The 19,698-nt window shown below is 60.3% G+C and overlaps 3 protein-coding genes across 6 annotated transcripts; 1 reads left to right on the top strand and 2 right to left on the bottom strand.

Moving 5' to 3' along the window:
- Window positions 1–1,347: 1,347 nt before the first annotated feature.
- On the bottom strand, window positions 1,348–7,353 carry PLPPR2 (phospholipid phosphatase related 2; the record flags this gene model as incomplete). Of its 4 annotated transcripts, none has more annotated exons than XM_080715214.1 (8): window positions 1,348–1,691; window positions 1,784–1,835; window positions 2,108–2,230; window positions 3,832–4,008; window positions 5,069–5,340; window positions 5,870–6,005; window positions 6,133–6,321; window positions 7,288–7,353. In XM_080715214.1, 8 exons carry the CDS (start codon window positions 7,351–7,353, stop codon window positions 1,348–1,350), a joined length of 1,359 nt encoding a protein of 452 aa, XP_080571340.1. The 4 variants fall into 4 exon arrangements, with proteins under 4 accessions (XP_080571340.1, XP_080571341.1, XP_080571342.1 ...); XM_080715215.1 differs by having other exon boundaries at window positions 6,133–6,246; XM_080715216.1 differs by having other exon boundaries at window positions 1,659–1,691; window positions 2,124–2,230.
- Window positions 7,354–9,745: 2,392 nt separating this feature from the next.
- Window positions 9,746–16,072, bottom strand: CCDC159 (coiled-coil domain containing 159; the record flags this gene model as incomplete). The annotated part of the gene is made up of 13 exons (XM_080715530.1): window positions 9,746–9,799; window positions 9,903–10,066; window positions 10,484–10,566; window positions 10,674–10,783; window positions 10,988–11,064; window positions 11,145–11,212; window positions 11,620–11,815; window positions 12,705–12,786; window positions 12,862–12,950; window positions 13,127–13,160; window positions 13,809–14,046; window positions 14,129–14,268; window positions 15,842–16,072. 13 exons carry the CDS (start codon window positions 16,070–16,072, stop codon window positions 9,746–9,748), a joined length of 1,566 nt encoding a protein of 521 aa, XP_080571656.1.
- A 985-nt stretch (window positions 16,073–17,057) lies between these two features.
- On the top strand, window positions 17,058–19,327 carry TMEM205 (transmembrane protein 205; the record flags this gene model as incomplete). Its single annotated transcript, XM_080714971.1, has 3 exons — window positions 17,058–17,157; window positions 17,261–17,424; window positions 19,022–19,327. The coding sequence occupies 3 exons, from the start codon at window positions 17,058–17,060 to the stop codon at window positions 19,325–19,327; spliced, it is 570 nt and encodes a 189-aa protein (XP_080571097.1).
- Between the last annotated feature and the right edge of the window lie 371 nt (window positions 19,328–19,698).

Raw genomic sequence — 19,698 nt, 5'->3', positions numbered from 1 at the left:
CTATTCCTCCCGATCCCTGCTGAGTCCTCGGCGGTGGGCACCCGCTCTCAAGCAGTCCTGTTCTCCCTCCTGGTGCCTCTCGCGTCCGCAGGGGCTCCTTGCCTTCCCCTCACCCGGCCCACGGTCAGAAGCTGCGGGTGAGCCCCTCTCGGGGTTTCTGTGGCCGTCCTGGCCCCCGGGGCTGCCCGCACCCAACAGATAACGCAACGAGACGTTCGTGCACTTGCCCGAGGCCACGCAGCCAAGACTGACCCCAATTGCTGGCTCCCTCGTCCCACACGGCCTCCCCGGGTTGTCCTCAGACACACCGCAGCCATGGGGTCCTTAAGATTAGATCCTCCACACCCCGCCCCCGGGGAGGCAGGCAAGTGGCCAAACTTCTGTTACAAACAGGTTTTTATTAAAGATGAGAAGCCAGGTCTTTATTAAAGATGACGGGGGGCAGGAAAGGGGACCGTGTCTCCTGTGCCCAGTGCCTTTGGCGGCTCAGGGTGGGGGAGCCCCCTCTGCTCCACCCATGCCCCCCAGGAGGGCACATCTGCATGAGGCTGAGGCACGGGGGGCAGTGTGAAGAACAGGGGTGGGTTCCAAGGAGGGGGGAGCCCTTCCCACGGCCCTAATAAATAACAGGAGGGTTGGGGTGCCCTGGACAGGCAAAAGGAGACACAGCACCCTGAACCCCAAAACCTCTGAACTGGGGCAAGCCCTGCTAAAGTGGAGAGTTGGGAGGGACTAGGGGAGGGGTGCACGTGGAGGTGGGGCTGAAAGGGGAAGGGGTACCCCAAGGACCCTGCCACGGGGGAGCCGGCCCCCCACCCTCCAGCTGGACTCTGTGATTCTGAGAGATCTGAGGCCAGGGGATGAACACATCCCTCCTCTCCGCACCTGCTTAGACACGGGCGGTTCCCCATTGGCTGGAATCATACCCACCCACTCCGGAAATTCTGAAAGCCGAGGGCTCCTATTGGCTGTTCAGGCACCAAACACGGGCTGCAGTTGCCCTCTCGCCTGAGGAGTCTAAGTGAGAGGGAGGCTCCCATTGGCTGGAGTAAACTCATTTCGGGTAGAGGGCTGAGAGCCTGGGGCTCTCATTGGCTGGGCAGTGGCCAATAAGGTCAAGCTTTAGCCCTTCCCAGGGCAAGTCTGAGGGGCAAGAGCCCACCCAGGAGTCGCGCCCACTGGGCAGGAGCGGCAGGGCATCCCCCAAAAGTCGTTCCAGCCCTCTCCTGACACCGGGCCTGGCCGGTGTGGGGTCGGGGGGCTTTGGCACTCAGGTGGCGCCCGCACAGACACGCGTGGCGGGGAAAGGGGGGGGACACGGGCAGACTCCGGGTGGGCGGTCGGGCCTCACAGCAGGTGGTCGCGACTGGCGAACAGGTACGGACTGAAGTTGTCCCGGTGGAAGGGGGAGGGGTAGAGCCCGCTGAGGGTGTACAGGTCCCGCAGCAGGGGTGTGGGCAGCAGCAGCTTCCGGCCGCGCCCCCCACCCCCGCCTGGCCCCCCAGGCCCAGGAGAGGAGGGCGAGGGGCCCTGGCTGGGGGTCGGCGCAGGCAGGGGCAGGGGCAGGGGCAGAGGCGTCGGCTCGGACCTCAGTCGAGGCCGGGGCACACGGGGCGACGAGCACATGGCTGGGGCCCTGGAGGACACGCAGCTGGGGATCAGGTGGCCACGGCGGGCGCAGTTCTGCGGCTCTAGGGGTCAGAGGTCGGAGAGGAGGGGGATTAGAAAGCTTGGCAGGGGCAGCCCCTCCGGAAGCCCCCCTTCTGATGCCCCCAACACTCACTGGATGGGGTGAGCCGTGCCGGTGTCGAATGCGGCCTGCAGGCCTCGGGTTCCTGAGACAGAGAGGCAGAGGGGAGGGGCTAGAGGACCCCCGGAATTCACTCTCCAGAGCCAGAGGGCCCACCCAGGCGGAAAGCCCAGGGGAAAGACAGCCAGGGTTCTCTGGATCCAGGGTGTCCCTGGGGTGGGAGGGGGCGCACCCTGCTGTTTCCTGTGACTTAGTCCAAACACGTGGGCGACCCGCAACCCCCATCTCCTGCCTGACTTCCTACCTCTGGGGCCCCCGCCGCCCCCTCCAGCCGGGTGCGCCCCCGGCCCCCCTTACCTGGGCCACACTTAACTTTTCGAGGGGGCTGTCCACGGCGGGGGCCTGGACCATGTCCTCCCAGGGTGAGAGCCTCCGGCCAGAGGGTGGCCGACTCTGGAAATTGTGCACAACACAGGTGACCTAGAAGGAGGGAGAGGCGTGTTGAGGACCAGGGCCAGTAACTCAGGGATTCTATGAATATCACCCCCACTGTTCAGATAAAAAACTGAGGCTTAGATTAAAAAAAAAAAAAAACAGCTATTATTTTTTCTCCTTTTGGCACTGGGGATTGGACCTGGAGGCAGTCTATCTCTGAGCTACACCCCCAGGCCTGTTTTATTTCATTTATTTATTTATTATTTATTTATTTCAGTACTGAGGATTGAACCCAGGGGCACCCCAGCCCCTGTTTTATTTTTATTTGGAAACCAAGTCTTACTAGGTTGTGGAGGGCCTCACAAGTTGTTGACGCTGGCTTCAAATCTGTGATCCTCTCCTGTCTACTGGGTTTACAAGCATGAGCCTCCAACTCTTTTTTTTTTTTTTTTTTTCAGTACTGGGAATGGAATCCAGGGGCATTCTACCTCTGAGCTACACACCCAGTCTTATTTTTTTTATTCTGAAACAGGATCCCAGCCCGTGGGAGGCTGAGACAGAAGGATCGCAGGTTCGAAGCCAGCTTCAGTAATTTGGTAAATCCTTGTTTCCAAATAAAAAATAAAATAGGGCTGGGGGTGCCGCACGCTTGTAATCCCAGCTTTCGGGAGTCTGAGACCAGAGGATCAGGATTCGCGGACAGCCTCAGCTACTTAGTGAGGCCCTCTGCAACTCAGTGAGACCCTGTTTCAAAATAATGAATGAAAAACAGGGCAGGGGGTGTAGCTCAAAGGTCGAATGCCCCTGGGTTCCATCCCCAGATCTGCAAAAAATTAAATTAAATTAAAATAGGGCTAGGGGTGTAGCTCAGAGGTAGAATGCCCCTGAGTTCAATCCCCAGGACCACACACACATAGTTAGTTATGTGATGATGATAGATAGATAGATAGATAGATAGATAGATAGACAGACAGACCAACAGATAGAGTGGGAGTGTAGCTCAGAAATAAAACAGTCCTGAGTTCAATCCCCACAACCACGCTCACATGCATGCAAATGTTCCAATAAAATATTTGTCTTGGGGCTGGGATGTAGCTCAGCCGCAAGGTGCTTGCCTTCCAAGCGCAACCCTCTGGGTTTAATTCCCAGTTCCCAAAAGAGAGACGAAGATACCCCCAAATATTTATTTTGACTGCTGAGTGTTCCAGCCCCCCTTTAAATTTCATTCAAGGGGCCGGGCGTGGCGGCGCACGCTTGTCATCCCAGAATTCCGGAGGCTGAGACCGAGGATCGCGGTTCGCGGCCAGCCTCAGCTACTTAGTGAGGCCCTCCGCAACTCAGTGAGACCCGGTTTCAAAATAAAGAATAAAAACTAGGGCAGGGGGAGTGGTTCTGAGGTCGAATGTCCCTGGGTTCCATCCCCAGACCCACAAAAATAAATAATAAATAATTTCATCCGAGGTAATTCCTGGTCAGAATCCTAGTCCTGTTATCTGATTCCACAGATGAGAACCATCGGGCAGGGGTCAGCGTAAAGGATTCGCCCAAGGTCAACAAGCCCAAACCCTTTAGCAGGCTGCAGCTGGTCCAGGGTCCGGAGCTGGTGGGAGGTCTCCCAGCAGGAGGTGGGCGGAGTGGAGGCTTACCAGGAAGGTGGCGATGGCCGCTCCGGTCAGGAAGCCCGCCAGCACGTCCGACCAGTGGTTGCGGTACTCGGCCACGCGGACCACGCCCACCAGGAAGGCGGGGCACAGCAGGGCCAGGCAGAGCGAGGGCTTGACCAGGCGGGAGCCCTTGACGCGGAACACTAGTGTCACGTACATCTGTGGGAGCCGGACTGATCAGGGGACGCGCGGAGGTGAGGTCGCCGCACCCGAGGGACGCGAGCTCCCAGGCCGGCCGGAGCCGGGGGAGGGAGCGGGGGCGTGGCCAGCAGCTCGGGGGCGGAGGAACAGATGCCCTGGGGCTTTTGCAGAGATGGGGGTGGGCGCGTGAGGGCAAAGAGAGGGGACCGGAGTCGCGGTGGGAGAAGGGGCTCCAGGGATTGCGGTGTCTCAGGGACACCTGCAAGACTAGAGGGAGGGGCCAGAGCGCCAAGAAACCAGGTAGCTAGGGCGTGGTCGCAACTCAAGGGGGTGGGGCCAGGGCAAAAGGGGCGGGCCCCAGGGGACCACTGGGGTTGGAAGCATCCTTCCAGAGGCCATGAAAAGCATAAGCCGGGCGTGGTGGCGCACGCTTGTCATCCCCGCGCTTGGGAGGCGGAGACAGGAGGATCGCGCAGGTTCGAAGCCAGCCGTGCTGGTGTAAGAGACCCTGTTTCAAAAATATAAAATAGGACTGGGAGTGTAGCCCGGAGGAAGAAGGGCTTCCAGGAACCCCAGTACCACCAAAAAATAAAAAGAAAAAAAAGAAAAGCAGTCAAAGCAACAGAGAGAGCGACTAGAGAAAAGAGGGGGGCAGAATTAGAAGCCCTAGTGCAGTGAAGAGTCAGGGGAAGGGCCAGGGCCTCACAGGGCGGGGCAGAGCCCACTTGCCCCGCCCACGAGCCGCCATTCAGGGCCTGGAGCCTCAGTGGAACACTAAGGGGCAGAGTTCACCGCTCCCAAGGCCGTGTGGGACCCCAGAGGGTAAAGGCAGAGGCCTCCCCTGGGCGTGGCATTACGGGGCAGGAGGCGTGGCTAGACGACAATAGACTGACCGGGGGCGTGACCAGGTCCCGAGGGGAGGAGTCAGAATGCAGGCCCCGCCTCCGGGCGGGGGTCATGGCGTGGGCGTGGCCTCGCCTAGGTGGGTTGGGATCCGCAGCTCCAGCCCAAGTGGCCTCAGGCCAGACCGCCCACCTCTGGCTCCCATTCCTGACCCCCCCACTCCCCTGGGGCTCACCGCCGTGTAGGTGACCGCGTAGGCGCACAAGGCCGCATCCTTGCAGGGGAAGGCGCGGCGCGCTGCGGCCACCAGGCTGGGGCTGCCTGCGCAGGCGCCCTGGTCAGTGACGAAGCGGTCAGGCCCCGGCCGGTCCGGCGAGGGCGGTGGGCAGCCCAGGGCCGTGTAGTTGGGGCGGCACACCGACAGGAAGTGCGGCGTGGGGTTGCCGGTCACCACCTGCCCCGCGTTGGCAAAGATGGTCGTGGTGAAGAGGCCGAAGGAGTATACCCCTGGTGGTGGCGAAGGTAAGGGGATTCAAGCCCTGCGACCCGATGCCCACTGGCCCTCCTCCCGAGAGCCCCTATGGCTCCACTGCGCCCCGGTCTTGCTGCTTCTGTGAGCGCCATCAAAGCACACCTGGGGCTCCAGGATTCCTGGACCACGGGCCCTGCTTGGGATGGAACCCAGGGCAGGGGCATGATGCTGCCTCTGAGCTACACCTATTTTTCATTCTTTATTTTGAAACAGGGTCTCACTGAGTTGCAGAGGGCCTCACTGAGTTGCAGAGGCTGGCCTCGAACCGAGATCCTCCTGTCTCAGCTTCCCCAGTGCTGGGATGACAAGCGTGCGTCACCACGCCCGGCTAGACCCCACCCATGTTTCTGAAAGTTCCATACTTCTGAGCTGAGCCCAGGCTCCTCTGTCCCCTTAGTCTGCATCATGACAATTCTAGGACATCTTCCTCCCCACCTGAGACTTCTGCCCTGGCTGACCCCACCCAGCTTGCTCTGCCTGAGCAGGGAGAAGGAGGAGTCTCACCCAGGAAGCGCACCAGCCTCCGCAGCGGGGGGCTGAAGCGGCAGCAGGCCCCGGACACGATGGTGCTCTCCCAGACAAGCGGGCTGGCAGAGGGCGGTGCAGGGAAGAAGGCACGTGCCAGCTCCCCCAGCAGGATCTGGGGAGAAGACCGAGGTGGGGTCTTCCTGGCCTTTGAGCCCAGACCTTCACCAGCCCCCACCTGGCCTTCCTGCCTCCTGGGAGGTCCTCCCCAGGTCCATCCACAGCGACCCACAGCATCTCACCGTGAGGGTGGGCCCAGCAGTGACCAGGGCGTAGATGAGGGCCGGAGGTGCGCGGCTGGCAGCCTCGGGCCCTGGGTAGGGCTTGGTGTAGGTGCTGTCATAGCAGAAGAAACCCTGGGTGTGCACGGGGAAGGTGTCCGTGAACTCCAGGCGGTAGGCCAGCAAGACCACGATGCCCAGCAGCACAGACTGCCCCAGCCAGGGCGAGGAGAGCGGAGAGGAGAGAAAGAGAGGGGCTTTGAGGCCACGGACACAAAGACTCAGAGAGAGACCAAAACACCAAGGAGGAGAGAGAAGAGCCCAGAGAACACAGAGGAGAGCCCGGTGTGCTGGTGCACGCCCGTAATCCCAGTACTTGGGAGGCTGAGATGGGAGGGTTGCAGGTTCGAGGCCAGCCACAGCAACGTAGCAAAAGCTCTCAGGTAACTTAGTGAGACCCTCTCAAGACAAAAAGTAAAATTGGGCTGGAGGTATAGCGTGGCGGTAGAATGCCCGCGGGGGGGGGGGGAGATAGAGGAGAGAGAGAGAGAGAGGAGAGGAACAAATGGATAGACAGAGATAGAAACGGAAAGGAGACAGGAGGAGAGGAGAGGGAAGAGAAGGGGAGAAGGAAGAGAACACCAGAGAGAGGAGGCGTGTGGAGATGGATGGAGGGAGTGAGAACAGGGCCCAGGCTCAGAACAGACGGACAGCCAGAGTGGAGGAGGCAGGGACGGCCGTGCAAGTGCCCACAGCTCCCACGGCAGAGCCCCGGGGCAGAGCACCCTCCCAAGCCTCTTCTGTGAATGAATACATTTTCCCTTCCTAACAGCCCTTGGGAGAGAGGGACTCCAGCTCCGCCCATTTTATAGATGAGGAAACTGAGTCCCACAGCATGGATGGATGGATGGATGGATGGACGGACGGACGGACAGACGGATGGTGCTGAGTGGGGCTGGAACCCATAGAGGGGCACTTCTGAGCCTAGGCTTGGGGCCACCTCTCCAGAGAAAGGGGACAGCAGCAGAGGTCCCAGAGGAACAGGGATTGAGCTTTGAGGGGGAGATGGAATAACGGGTCTGGGAGGGGTCCTGGCCTGGGCTTGGACAGAGACAGAGGAAGAGACCGGAAGATGGGGCTCCAAGCCCCGTCTAGGACAGATGCCAGGGCGCTCACCTCCACGAAGACAAAGCAGGGGATGATGGAGAAGCTCCTTTTCAGGTGCGGTCTCCCTCCCGCCATGGTGAAGGCCGGCCTGCGGGGAGGGAGGAAGGGGGAGGGCCAGGGTGGGCCACCAGGACCCTGAGCCCACTCCAGAGCCTGGAGAGCGACCTGAGCCCTGGCTCCGCCCCTTGACTCCTCAGGCCACGCCTCTGCCATCCAGGCCCTCCCTACTGGCCCCTGGCTCTGCCCATCGGCTGCCCCGCCTCCTCTGACCCACCTGCTCAGCCTCTGGCTGGGACCCCGGACATTCCATAGCGATCCCCTCCTCTTATGGCCTAGGAAGGAGACTGCGACCTCAGACCTTTTAGGAGGATTCTTCCCCGTGGCCTTTAGAAGACTCCTCCGGCCTTATGGGGGCCCTCCTCCACTGCCCACCCCTGCCAGGGCCCGCCCTTGACTCCCTTCCCCCAGGCGTCCATGGGGCCTCTCCTCTGTCCCTCTGCCTGGGGTGGCTGATAGCCAGGTCCTCCCTCTCTCCCAGCTGCCTCTCTCCTCCCTGTTCCCAGCCTGCCTGCCTCCCCCTGCTCCTCCCCCACCCCAATCTAACCTCAGTTCCCAGGCTTCAGGGGCCAGTAGTCACACCAGCTGGCACCGGGCCTCCCTCCCCCGTCCCCCCCCCCCGCCCCGGATCTCACCCGTGAAAGCGCCTAGGGCGTCCGGCAGGCCACCGCCAGAGGCTCACAGCCGCTCCTGGCGGCCAGCAGGCCAGGGACGGTCACCCCCATTGTGCAGATGCGGACACCGAGGCCCTCTCCATCCAGGCGGCTTCTTCTGCAGTGTGACAGGGTGAAGGTCACCAGAGGTGCCAGAGGCCCGGCAGCCCCTCCAGGCAGGGCCAGCGTCCCAAACACTCTGCCCACAGCCCAGGACTGGCGTCCATCCATCCCTCCATCCAGTAATGAGGACCCAGCACGCGGCGCCCGGCGGCTGCCTCTGGTGAATAAGACAGGCCCGCTCATTCACACAGGTACCCAACACCCACGACAGTCATAACTCACACACGGCACAGTGTGCGCGGCTGTCACCGACACCCACGCGGATCACATATATCCCCCTACACACACACACAACACGTGGAAAGACCAGGAGACCCCAGCCCCTCACAGCGCCAAGGCCAGCCGCGAGCCTGCACACCGCCAGTCGACTCGGGGTTGCCAACACCCGAGTCAGAGCACAGTCACCCTACAATGGGAGTCACGGAACCGTCACACCCCCAGCTACAGGGCTCTCAATGCCGGCCACGCTGCCGGCCACTCTGACGGCCTCGGCCACGGCCGCACAAGGGCTCACACACGCACACCACACACTCAGCCCATCACACACCAGCCGTCCAGACGGCCGGCCGCACACTCGCACCACCAAAAACACAGCGGCGGCCGCGCAGGGGCACAGCCACCAGGAGAAGCCACAACACACACACACACACACACACACACACACACACACACTCACACCAGCACGGAACAGCCACACGGTGACAGTCACGGCAGACAGCCTCACCGCGGACACACCCGGAGCCGCACCATCAGAGCCACACAGCCGCACGCCAGTTACACAACCACACAGACACAATGACAGCCACCCCAGCCCGCCCCCAGCGGCCTCGCAGCCGCCCTCCCGCCCCCGACCCGCGGGACCCCGCCTCGCATCGTGCCCCGGGGGGCGGGGGGGCTGGAGGACGGAAGCCCACCCAGGGGCGCAGGTGCCAGGGCGCCTCCGGCCCCTCCCGCGCCCGCTCTGGCCGCCTGAGCCCCACGCCGCTGGACGGCCCGCGCACGGCAGGACAGACGGACGGCTGGCCGGGCTGGCGGACCCGGGATGGAGACACCGTCAGCCCGGCCGCCGCCGCCGCCGCCGCGCAGACTCCGCGGGCGAGAGCGGGGCGGGGCTTCCAGTCGTGCATTTGCATAAACCCACGGGGCGTGGTCTCGAGGCGCCTCATTAGCATGGCGGGGCGGGGCCTCGGTTGCTCTGGGGAGCGGGCGCCTTAGCGGAGATCCCGGGTGGGACGGGAAGGATGGAGGTGGACTGGGTAGACCGGGGTGGGCGGCAGTGCTGGGAAGAGGAGGGCGGGGCCTCCGAGCATCCTCCGCGCCGCCCGCCCCCGCCCCTGGCCTCAGTTTCCTCATTTGGGCACTGGCAGCAGAGGGCCAGATGCTTACGGCTCTCCAGCCAGAAGGGCTCTGTGGCCAGCGTCCAAAAGCCTGTCTGGCCACACTGTCTGGCCAGGGTGACCTCTGACCTTGCCGGGTACGAAATCTTATCTGCTGTCCCCCAGTCCAGACCCACACCTCCCCGAACCATCCCGGGGGGCTTTGCACCTTCCCTGACACTGACGAAAAAACTGGGGTGGAGGGAGGTTCCTAGGCCCGGAGGCGGCGCAAGAGTCCAGGGAGCAGGAGGATGTCGGCTACTTTATTTCTCTCGGAGGGGTCTTCAGGAAGAGCAGTCCCGGCTGCTCACGCTGTGGAGAGAGGGTGGTCAGGGCCCGGCCTGGCCCAGGGACCCGGGGCTGCAGGTCAGGGGCCAGATGCCCAGGTAGGGAGCTGGGGTGGTGCTGAGGGCACCACCCCAAGGGCAGGTGAGGGCAGAGGGGGCCTGGGTGGGGTGAGGGACGGGGGACCCCCACCGGGTGGGAAGGATCGACTCTTGCTGAAAAATGGCCGATCTGAGTCTGAATCTGAGTCCCAGGAGGGGAGCGGAGGGCTCAGGCACCGGTGTCCTTTGTGGCCTGTGGGAGAGAGGGTTCAGTCCTGTGCCCGCAGGTGGGAACCCTTTTATTTTTTTTTTGTCTTGTGTGTGTGGTATTAGGGGCATTCTACCTCTGGGCTACACCCTAGCCCTATTTTTTTATATTTGAAACAGGGTTTCACTTGGTTACTGAGAGCCTCATTAGGTTGCTGAGGCTGGCCTCAAACCCGCGATCCTTCCAAGTACTGGGATTACAGCCGTGGATGCCCGACTTGAGCACAAACCCTGCATGTGACCCTGAGTGACTCCTGGATGGCACCGCTAACAGCCCTTCCTGCCAGCCCAGAACAAGGCCACAGAAAAGACCCGACAGCTGTGACTTTGAACGCAGCCTCTGAACGCGCCGCCCTGAGGCCGGAGGGTGAGCCCGCCCCTCGCCAGTGATGGCGGCCCTCACCCCTGAGACTGGAGGCTCGGGGCCGGGCTCCTGTGGACATGGTGAGGCCATCGATGGAGCTCTGCAGCCCGTGCACGGCAGACCTGCAGCGTACAGGAAGAGACAGCCCGTGGGCGGTCCTGGCCTCAGGCGGGTCACTGCGGGCCAGGCTCGAGGGGTGCCCGAGGTCAGACTGGAGGCTGGGCGTTACCAGATGTCACTGAGTTCCTTCTGCAGGCTGTCTTTCCGGCAGCCGCTGTCCCCCAGGGGCCCCTCGTCCGCGGATGCCTCGTACCCCTGCTGCCTCATCTTGGTCAGGACCTGGGAGCCGGGCGGGGGCAAGCCAGGCGAAGTTACCTGGCGCTGATCCGAAGCACTTCGCCAGCTCAGCGAGGGCTTGCCACGAGTACACCCGCCAGACAGAGGAGTGACCTGCCCCGGGCTCACAGCGCGGCCCCCCGCGGGACGTGGCGTCGGGTCTGATGGCGGAGGCGGGAAGGGAGGTGGGAAGGGACCCGGGCTCACCTTGCGGCACTTCACCTGGGTCTTCTGCATCTTCTGGATGCTCACCAGGTTCTCTGAGATCTCGTCCTCCTGCGCCTCTGTGGGGGAGGAGGGCGCTCAGGGGCGCGGGGCTGCACAAGGCCGCCCGCCCTCCTGGCTGGGGCCTCCGGGCACTCACGGAGCTTCTGGTAAATGAAGGTCACCTCTTCCCGCACCAGCTCCAGCTCCTCCCATAGGAACTTCTTGCTGAGGGGACAGGGCCGCCCGCGCTCGCCCTGGCTGCCCCCCTCCGAGCCTGCCACCCCCGTGTATCCATCTGTCCAAGCGCCCATCACCCCGGCCTCGGTTCCCTCCATCTGCCTGGACACTTGGCTCCTCATTTACCGTCCCCTCTCTCACACCCGCAGCCCTCCTGGACGCCAGCCTCCTCATCTCTCAGCCTCTACACTCTCAGCCTCCTGATCCCCTGGCCTCTCTCTCTCCCAGCTCCAGCTTCCTGCACTCCCAGAACCCTGCCCGCACGCAGCCTCTCGCCAGCTGCCTGTCTCCCCTTCCTCGTGTCCCCCAAGCCCTCCACTGCCCGCCGGTTGCCCTCCCTCCCGAGGGCTCTCCCGGCCTCCCCTATCCCCAGCCTCGCTCCCGCGCACACCCACCTGTCCCGGATCTCCTGGGCCAGCAGCTGCAGGCAGCGCGTGGTGCGGGCCCGCTGCACCTCCTCGCTATCGCGCAGGGTCTTCTGGAGCCCCCGCAGGCCTTGCGCCAGCGCCCCATACAGCTCCTGCCGGCCCTGCTCAGAGCCCCACTTCTGCTCTTCCTTCTCCCCCTGGCGCCCCGTGGGGCCCAGCAGCTCTGCAGAGAGGAGAGGACCTGGACGGAGCCCTGAGGCCAGTTTGGAACCTGGCTTGCCCTACCCTTCCCCCGACCTTGACCTGACCGGGCCAAGCAGACAGATCCGGCCTCCAGCCTGACCCTGACCCTGACTCCACACTCCCACGGCTTCTCCTCCAGCATATAGATGGGTGGAACCCAGGGGCTTTCTGCCTCCAAGCCACACCCCAGCCCTATTCTTATTCTTTATTTTGAAACAGGTCTCACCAAATTGAGGAGGGTCTTACTAAGTATCTGAGGCTCCCCATGGCCTCCTGTCTTAGCCTCTCAAGTACTGGGATTCCAGGTGTGCACCACCAAGCCCATCCAGGTTGATTTTTTTTTTTTTTTTTTGGTGGTGGTACTGGGATGGAACCCAGCAGCTTTCTACCTCCAGGCTACACTCCAAGACACACACACACACACACACACACACACATATATATATAATTTTTTTTTTTGGTGGTACTGGGGTTCCTGGAAGCCCTTCTACCTCTGGGCTACACTGTCAGACCTATTTTTATATTTTTTATTTGGAAACAGGGTCTCCTAAGCCAGCGCGCGCGGCTGGCTTCAAACCTGCGTGATCCTCCTGTCTCTGCCTCCCAAGTGCGGGGATTACAAGCGTGCACTACCACGCCCGGCCCTATTTTATATTTTATTTGGAAACAGGGTCTCACTAAGTAGCTGAGGCTGGCCTCAAACCTGAGATCCTCCTGGCTCAGCCTCCCAAGTACTGAGATTCCAGGCGTGCACCACTGAGCCCATCCAGCTCGATATTGATGCTGAATCCAGACCCCCCCACCTTCTCGGCCTCACCCACCCAACGGGACCACCCTCCGGACTGGCCCGGCCTCTGCCCCGTCCTCACCTTCAAGCTGCTGGATCTTGATTTGCTGCAGACAGCTCTCCTTCTCCAACATGGTCACAGAGTGGTTCAGGAACTCAAAAGCCTGCGAGGAAGAGGTCAGGCCTGAGGTAGGAAGGAGGGCAAGGGCCAGGGAGGGGCAGGGACAGCGGTGCTTCACCTTGGTCTGAGCCTGTAGCTGGCTCTTGAGTGACTCCAGCTCGCATCTCAGGAGCTTCTGGGAGTCGGCAATCATTATGGTGGTCTTACCTGTGGGCAGGGTAGAGGTCAGAGTAGGGGAAGGGACAGGGCAGAAGGAGAAAAGCAGGGTCCACTGAGGCCTGGGCAGGGGCGAGTGGACAGTGACAGTGGGGGTCAGCTGGCGCTGGGGACGGGGTGGAGGCAGGTCTTCCCCACACAGTCCCGGTGGGAAGGAGGGTTCTCACCTTTGGCTTTGGAAGGGCTGGTCTCCCAGGGCTTCTAGGGAAGGTGGACAAGAAGGGAGTTGAGGTTTGTCCCCGGGCTAGTCACCCCGACCCAGTTCGGAAGGCTGGACAAGATTTGAGGTCTGGGTGTCCCAAATCAAAAGTACAGGCAGAGCTGCCTCCAGGCACGTCCACGCACCCCTCCTGCGCATGCTCCGAAGGGCACTTGTGAGGCGCCCATATGTGGCGCGTCCACAGAAGTGTGCCTGTGGGTTGCCCCTGACAGCAGGCGCCAGGCCTGTCCCTGGCCTCAGCTGGGGTAATGGCCCTTATCCATGGTGGCAACGGCATCAAGAATGTCTGCACTAGGTGCGAACAGATTCGACGCATGCTTGCCAGAACACACCGCCATACGGACACAGGCCCTCAGACAGCCGTGCACGTGTCTTGGACACACACGCAAAGGCACACCCAAGACAATCAGATAAAACCCCACGAAAGACACACAACTGCAAGCTCCTACATCCCTTCCACTGCCGAGAGCCTGGGGAGCGCGGGGCGCTGTTCTAGGTGCTGAAAATGCTGGGCCGGAGTTCCTTTGAGGGTCCCCCAGCCCCCCAGCCCCGTCCCTGAGCCCCACAGTGGCATATTCCAGTGGATGCCTGGACGGAGGGATGTGATGGGTGGGGATGACCTTGGTTACACTGAGATTCCTCTTCAGGAGGTCCTGGTCATCGCAGCGCTCCTGCTGGGGCTGTGAGTCAGTAAAGGAGGGCTCCCCATGCGGCTGGGGCCCCGTGTCCCACCCTGGCCTCCAGTCTATACTCTTGACTGTGTTCTTGACAGTGGCGAGGCCCAGGGTCCCTGGTTCTGAGTTCTTGGACCAGCAAGCCGTACAATTCAAATCTTTGTCTGAGAAAGACCCAAGAGGGGAGGGCTTCCTGGAGGGGCGGGCCAGAGCACGCTGGGTTGTGTCTCCAGCCTCCCCAACCCAGCCCTCCAGCCTGAAGGCAGCCCCTCAACGAACCCCAAAACTTCTCACACTTCCGGTTAGTAGATAAACACACATTGGACGGTGCTGGTGGAGAGTAACAGGGCACGGAGTAGTCAGGGTCCTGAGGTAGGCCAGCCAACAGAGGGTCGCTGCGATCCAGGGACAGAGGCTGCTTTGAGACCGGCCCCCAGGTCCCAACACCTCCAGCCCCCCCGGGGCACCAGACACTCCCTAGTCCTGGAGGCCAGACTCTCAGTTATGGTGGGAACTGGAGAATAGATGATCCCAACCCCTAGGGGTCAGGCTGACAGTGTGAAGGACCCAGAAGACCCCACAGAAAGAAGCGAGGCCTTGAAAAATCCCCAGGAGAAAGGGACCTCCACACTGGGCCTTAAAAGGAGGGCAAAAGCCGGGCGTGTAATCCCAGTACTTGGGAGGCTGAGACAGGAGGATTACGTGGGTTCGAAGCCAGCCTCAGCCACTTAGTGAGGCCCTCAGCAACTTAGTGAGACCCTGTTTCCAAAAAAAATATAAAATAGATCTGGGAGTATAGCCCGGAGGTAGAAAGCCTCTGGGTTCCACCCCCAGTACCACCAAAAAAAAAAAAAAAAAAAAATTGGAACCCAGGTCTGTGCCAGGTCAGACATAGGAAATAACTCAGCCGCGCGCCCGTAGAGTCAGAGCTGGCCCAGCTGGAGAAAGCTTCGCAGGTGTGCTGTGAGAACTGCCAGGCGAAGGGCCCCGTGCGCGGGCCGCGCTCAGCCGCTCCCCAAGCCCTTCTCTCCTGTTGCTCCTTCTAGATTTCCCGCCGGGAGGCCTTCCCTTGGCCTGTCTACCTGGAAGACTCTGACAAAACCCCATTCAACATATCCTTGGTAAAAAAAAAAAAAAAATTATGGCACTAGGGATTGAATCCTGAGGTGTTTTACCTCTGAGCTATACCCCCAGCCCTATTTTATTTTATTCTATTATTTATTTTTGTGGTAACCTCTAACCCAGAGGCCTTCCACCTCCAGGCTACACCCTAGACCGATTTTATATTTGATTTGGAAACAGGGTCTCACTAAGTTGCTGAGAGCCTCACTAAGTAGCCGAGGCTGGCTTCGAACCTGTGATCCTCCTGTCTCAGCCTCCCAAGCGTGGGGATTACAAGCGTGCGCCACCTGTTTTGTTTGTTTGTTCCTTTTTGCGGCACTCGGGATTGAGCCCAGGGCATTCTACCTCCGAGCTATACCCTCAGCCCTATTATATTTTTATTTGGAAATAGGGGCTGAGACTTGTCCTTCAACCTGCGACCCTCAGGTCCCGGCCTTCCAAGTACATGCATTAAAGGTGTGCGCTGCTTTTTTTGTTTGTTTGTTTTGTTTTAAACAGGTTCTCGCCAAGTTGCTGAAGGCCTCATTCAGTTGCTCAGGCTGTCTTTGAACCCGAGATCCTCCTGTCTCAGCCTCCCAAGTACTGAGATTACAGGCCTGTGCCACCATGCCTGGCTCAGACCACTGTTTATTCTTTTTATGTGTGTGTGGTACTGGGTATGGGACTCAGGGGCATTGTACCTCCGAGTCACACCCCCGGCCCTATTTTTTTATTCGTTATTTTGAAACAGGGTCTCACTGAGTTGCAAAGGGCACTAAGTAGCTGAGGCTGGCCGCGAACCGCGATCCTCCTGTCTCAGCCTCCCAAGTGCTGGGATGACAAGCGTGCGCCCCCACGCCCGGCCAGTGTTTATTCTAGAACGTCACCCTGAGGACCTGGGGACGGTGGGAGCCTGGGAAGCTTGGAGGGGAAAAAGGAACTGCCGCCCACAGCGGGCAGGTCCCAGCCGCGCCTCCCGCCTCCTCCCATTTCAGCGGGTGGGTTCTTCCGTCGTCCCTCCCGGGACAGTTCTTGGGGACAGGAGGCGGGGTCTTCAGCGTGGGCCACGCCCCTCGGCCTGGGAATCCGGCGCCCTCCAAGTTCCCGACGCCCTCCATTCCCGCCTTACCACATACCACCTGTTCATGCCTTCCCCTCGGGGACCGCATAAGCCAGTTTCCAGTGTTTTGATCCCGTGGGGACACCATCGCATTAAAACGCGCGGAGGCAGAGGCTAGAGTCACAGAGAGGGGTGTGGCCGGAGGCTTAGCCCCGCCCCCGCCGCGGGAGCCGGACGCCCTATTGGCGCTTTAGCAGGCGCGGTGCGATTGGGTAAAAGCCTGACAGGGGGCGGGACTTCGGGAGGCTTTTCGCTGTACGATTGGTCCATTCTGAATAGGGCGGGACAGAGAGCGGCAGGTGTACGATCCGATTGGTTTGTGGGTCGGCTGGAGGGCGGGCTGAGTTCTTGGTTGGGGCGGGACGAGACGCGAGGCGGCCCGGGAGATTGGCGGTCCACCTAGGCGCGCGGGAGAGAGGTAGCGAGTTCTGTCCGTCCGGCCCTTGAGATCTGGCCCCGCACCTCTGGTTTCCGACTCTGGGTGCTCTGGGCGGAGGTTCGGGTTCCCAATGGTGGGGCTGCTGTCGGGGGGCGGGATCCGGGACTTGCCAGCAGGAGGCGGGGTCTCTGGGGGTGCATTGAGAGGGTCTTTGTAGACTATTTCAGATCCCCTTAGCAGAAGAGGATCGTGGCTGTTAGAACCGGCTCCCTGGGGCGACATTGGGGAGTTACTAGGGTGATCTCTGAAGACCTAGAGCGCGGAGCTGGAGCTGCCGGGACTGAAATTCGGGGGTCTCAGAGGTGGAATGGCTATTGGGGTGGCCTAGAAGGCCTGAGGGCTTGAGGGCTGACGTTTGGAGAGTTGAGGCCGGGAACTGTCACAGGGCCGCCTTGGTTCTTCCCACCCCAGTTCCTGGGCTGCTTTCCCCGGAGCTCCATTGAACTGGCCGTGACCCCAACCCTGAACAACACACAGGGTTTAAAGGCCACCGGGCCCAGATAAAACCTTGCGTCACTCGGTGTCTCCTTCCCAGGGCTGCAGGATGGAGGAAGGAGGGACCCCGGGAGGCTGGATTAAGGTGGTCCATCTACTGGTCTTGTCAGGTGCCTGGGGCATGCAAATGTGGGTGACCTTCGTTTCAGGTAGGGACCCTGGGCCCGGCTGTCGTGGGTATGCAGGGTGGGGACAGAAATGGGAGGGAGACCAGGAAGTGTCCCGACAGGAATGTGGTCCCCTGCCTCACAGGCTTCCTGCTTTTCCGAAACCTTCCCCGACACACCTTCGGCCTGGTGCAAAGCAAACTCTTCCCCTTCTACTTCTACATCTCCACGGGCTGCGCCTTTATCAACCTCTGCATCTTGGCTCCTCAGCGCGCCTGGGCTCAGCTTACATTCTGGGATGCCAGCCAGGTACTTGGTTCTATTTTTTTTTTTTTTTTTTCTTTTCTGGTTCTGGGGACCGAACCCAGGAGCATTTTACCTCTGAGCCACACTCCCGGCCCTAGTTTTTATTCTTTATTTTGAAACTGGGTGTCACTGAGCTGCAGAGGGCCTCACTAAGTAGCTGAGGCTGTCCGCGAACCATGATCCTCCTGTCTCAGCCTCCTGAATGCTGGGATGACAAGCGTGCGCCACCACGCCCGGCTAGGTATGTGGTTCTTCCGTGCCACTCTCTCTGGAGACTTGTTCCTCGAGAACCCAATGATCGCCTAGTGGTGACACCTTTGTAAAAGCGGGTGTGTGAAATGTCTCTTCTTCCTGGTGGAGATCAAGGCTGCGGTGGATATCCTTGAGCCGCGTGCCGCCTGTGCAGCTGTCCCTGGCAGCCTCGTCTATCCCCTAGTACCTCTCTGTCGGTTGCTGCTCCCTCTTCTCCCTGTGGCTGGGACTGCGGCCAAGCTGTGGTGACTCAGCTGTGCTGGGCTGCTGACCCCAGCTCATTGTTTAAAAACCAGCCCAACTGGGAATTTAGGGTTCCCTCCCCCATCCACACTTCTCCAGTCACAAGGCATCTCCCCATCTTGGATTTCTCTACACTGCTCTCCCTCTGCCCCCGCCCGTGTTCCTCGGATGTGGGCAGGTGAGGCCTCAGCCGGGCGTGGCGGCACGTACTTGTCATCCCAGCATTCGGGAGGCTGAGACAGGAGGATCGCTGTTCACGGACAGCCTCAGCTACTTAGTGGGGCCTTTTGCAACTCAGTGAGACCCTGTTTCAAAATATAGAATAAAAAATAGAATGCCGGGCGTGGTGGCGCACGCTTGTAATCCCTGCGCTTGGGAGGCGGAGACAGGAGGATCGCGTAGGTTCAAAGCCAGCAGTGCTGGCTTAAGAGACCCTGTTTCCAAATAAAAAAGTACGAAAATAGGTCTGGGAGTGTAGCCTGGAGGTAGAAGGGTTTCCAGGAACCCCAGTACCACCAAAAAAAAAAAAAAAAAAACCACACAACAAAAAGCTGGGGGTGTAGCTTGGAGGTAGAATGCCCAGGGTTCCACCCCCAGTACCATGAATTAAAAAAAAAAAAAAGAAAGTCGGGTATGGTGGCTCACACTTGTAATCCCGGTATTCGGGAGGCTGAGACCGGAGGATCACAGTTCACAGACAGCCTCAGCTACTTAGTGAGGCCCTTTGCAACTCAGCCAGATCCTGTTTCAAAATAAAGAATAAAGCCGGGTGTGGTGGCGCACACTTCTAATCCCAGCATTTGGGAGGCTGAAACCTGAGGATCCCAGTTTGCAGACAGCCTCAGCTGCTACTTAGTGAGGACCTTTGCAACTCAGTGAGACCTTGTTTCAAAATAATAAAAAATAGGGCGGGGGGGGTGTAGCTCGGAGGTTGAATGACCCTGGGTTCCATCCCCAAACCTGCAAAATAAATAAATAAAATAAATAAATAAATTTTAAAAAGCGTACATTTGGGGTCCCCAGTCTGGGTTGCGGAGGGAGGGGAGGCTTAGATCGGGGTGTCCCGTGGGCTCTGGGGACTCACCGCTTGACGTCTCTTCTCCAGCTCGGCCTGCAGATCCTGAGCCTCACCCTGGCTGCGGTCAACGCTCACTGGCTCGGGCCTCGCACTACGGCCGCCATGTGGGCCCTGCAGACCGTGGAGAAGGAGCGGGGCCTGGGCGGGGAGGTACCAGGCAGCCACCAGGGCTCAGACCCCTACCGCCAGTTGCGGGAGAAGGATCCCAAATACAGTGCCCTCCGCCAGCACTTTTTCCGTTACCATGGCCTGTCTTCTCTCTGCAATCTGGGCTGCCTCTTGAGCAACGGGCTCTGCCTCGGCGGCCTGGCCCTGGGCCTCCAGACCCTCTAGTGTGGACAAATAAATACTTCTTTGGAGATGGCGTCTGTCATTAATTTCCCCCCATAAGAAGCGGGTTGGGGCCCAGCATGGTGGCACATGCCTGAAGTCCCAGTCTGTAGGAGGCTGAGATGGATCACAGGTTTGGGGCCAGCCTCAGCAGGGAGCAAGGCTCTTATCAAACTAGTGAGACCCTGTTTCAAAATAATAGAGCGGGGTGTGGTGGGGGCGCATGCTCGTCATTCCAGCATTTGACGGGCTGAGACAGGAGGATCACGGTTCGCGGCCAGCCTCGGCTACTTAGTGAGGCCCTCTGCAACTTAGTGAGACCCCGTTTCAAAATAAAGAATAAAAAATAGGGCAGGGGGTGTAGCTCGGAGGTA

The sequence above is a fragment of the Muscardinus avellanarius genome (assembly GCF_963383645.1).
Source record: "Muscardinus avellanarius genome assembly, chromosome: 18".
NCBI classification, from domain to species: Eukaryota; Metazoa; Chordata; class Mammalia; order Rodentia; family Gliridae; genus Muscardinus; species Muscardinus avellanarius.
Note: the sequence above shows the minus strand (reverse complement) of the source record. Positions and strands in the feature narration are given on the sequence as shown.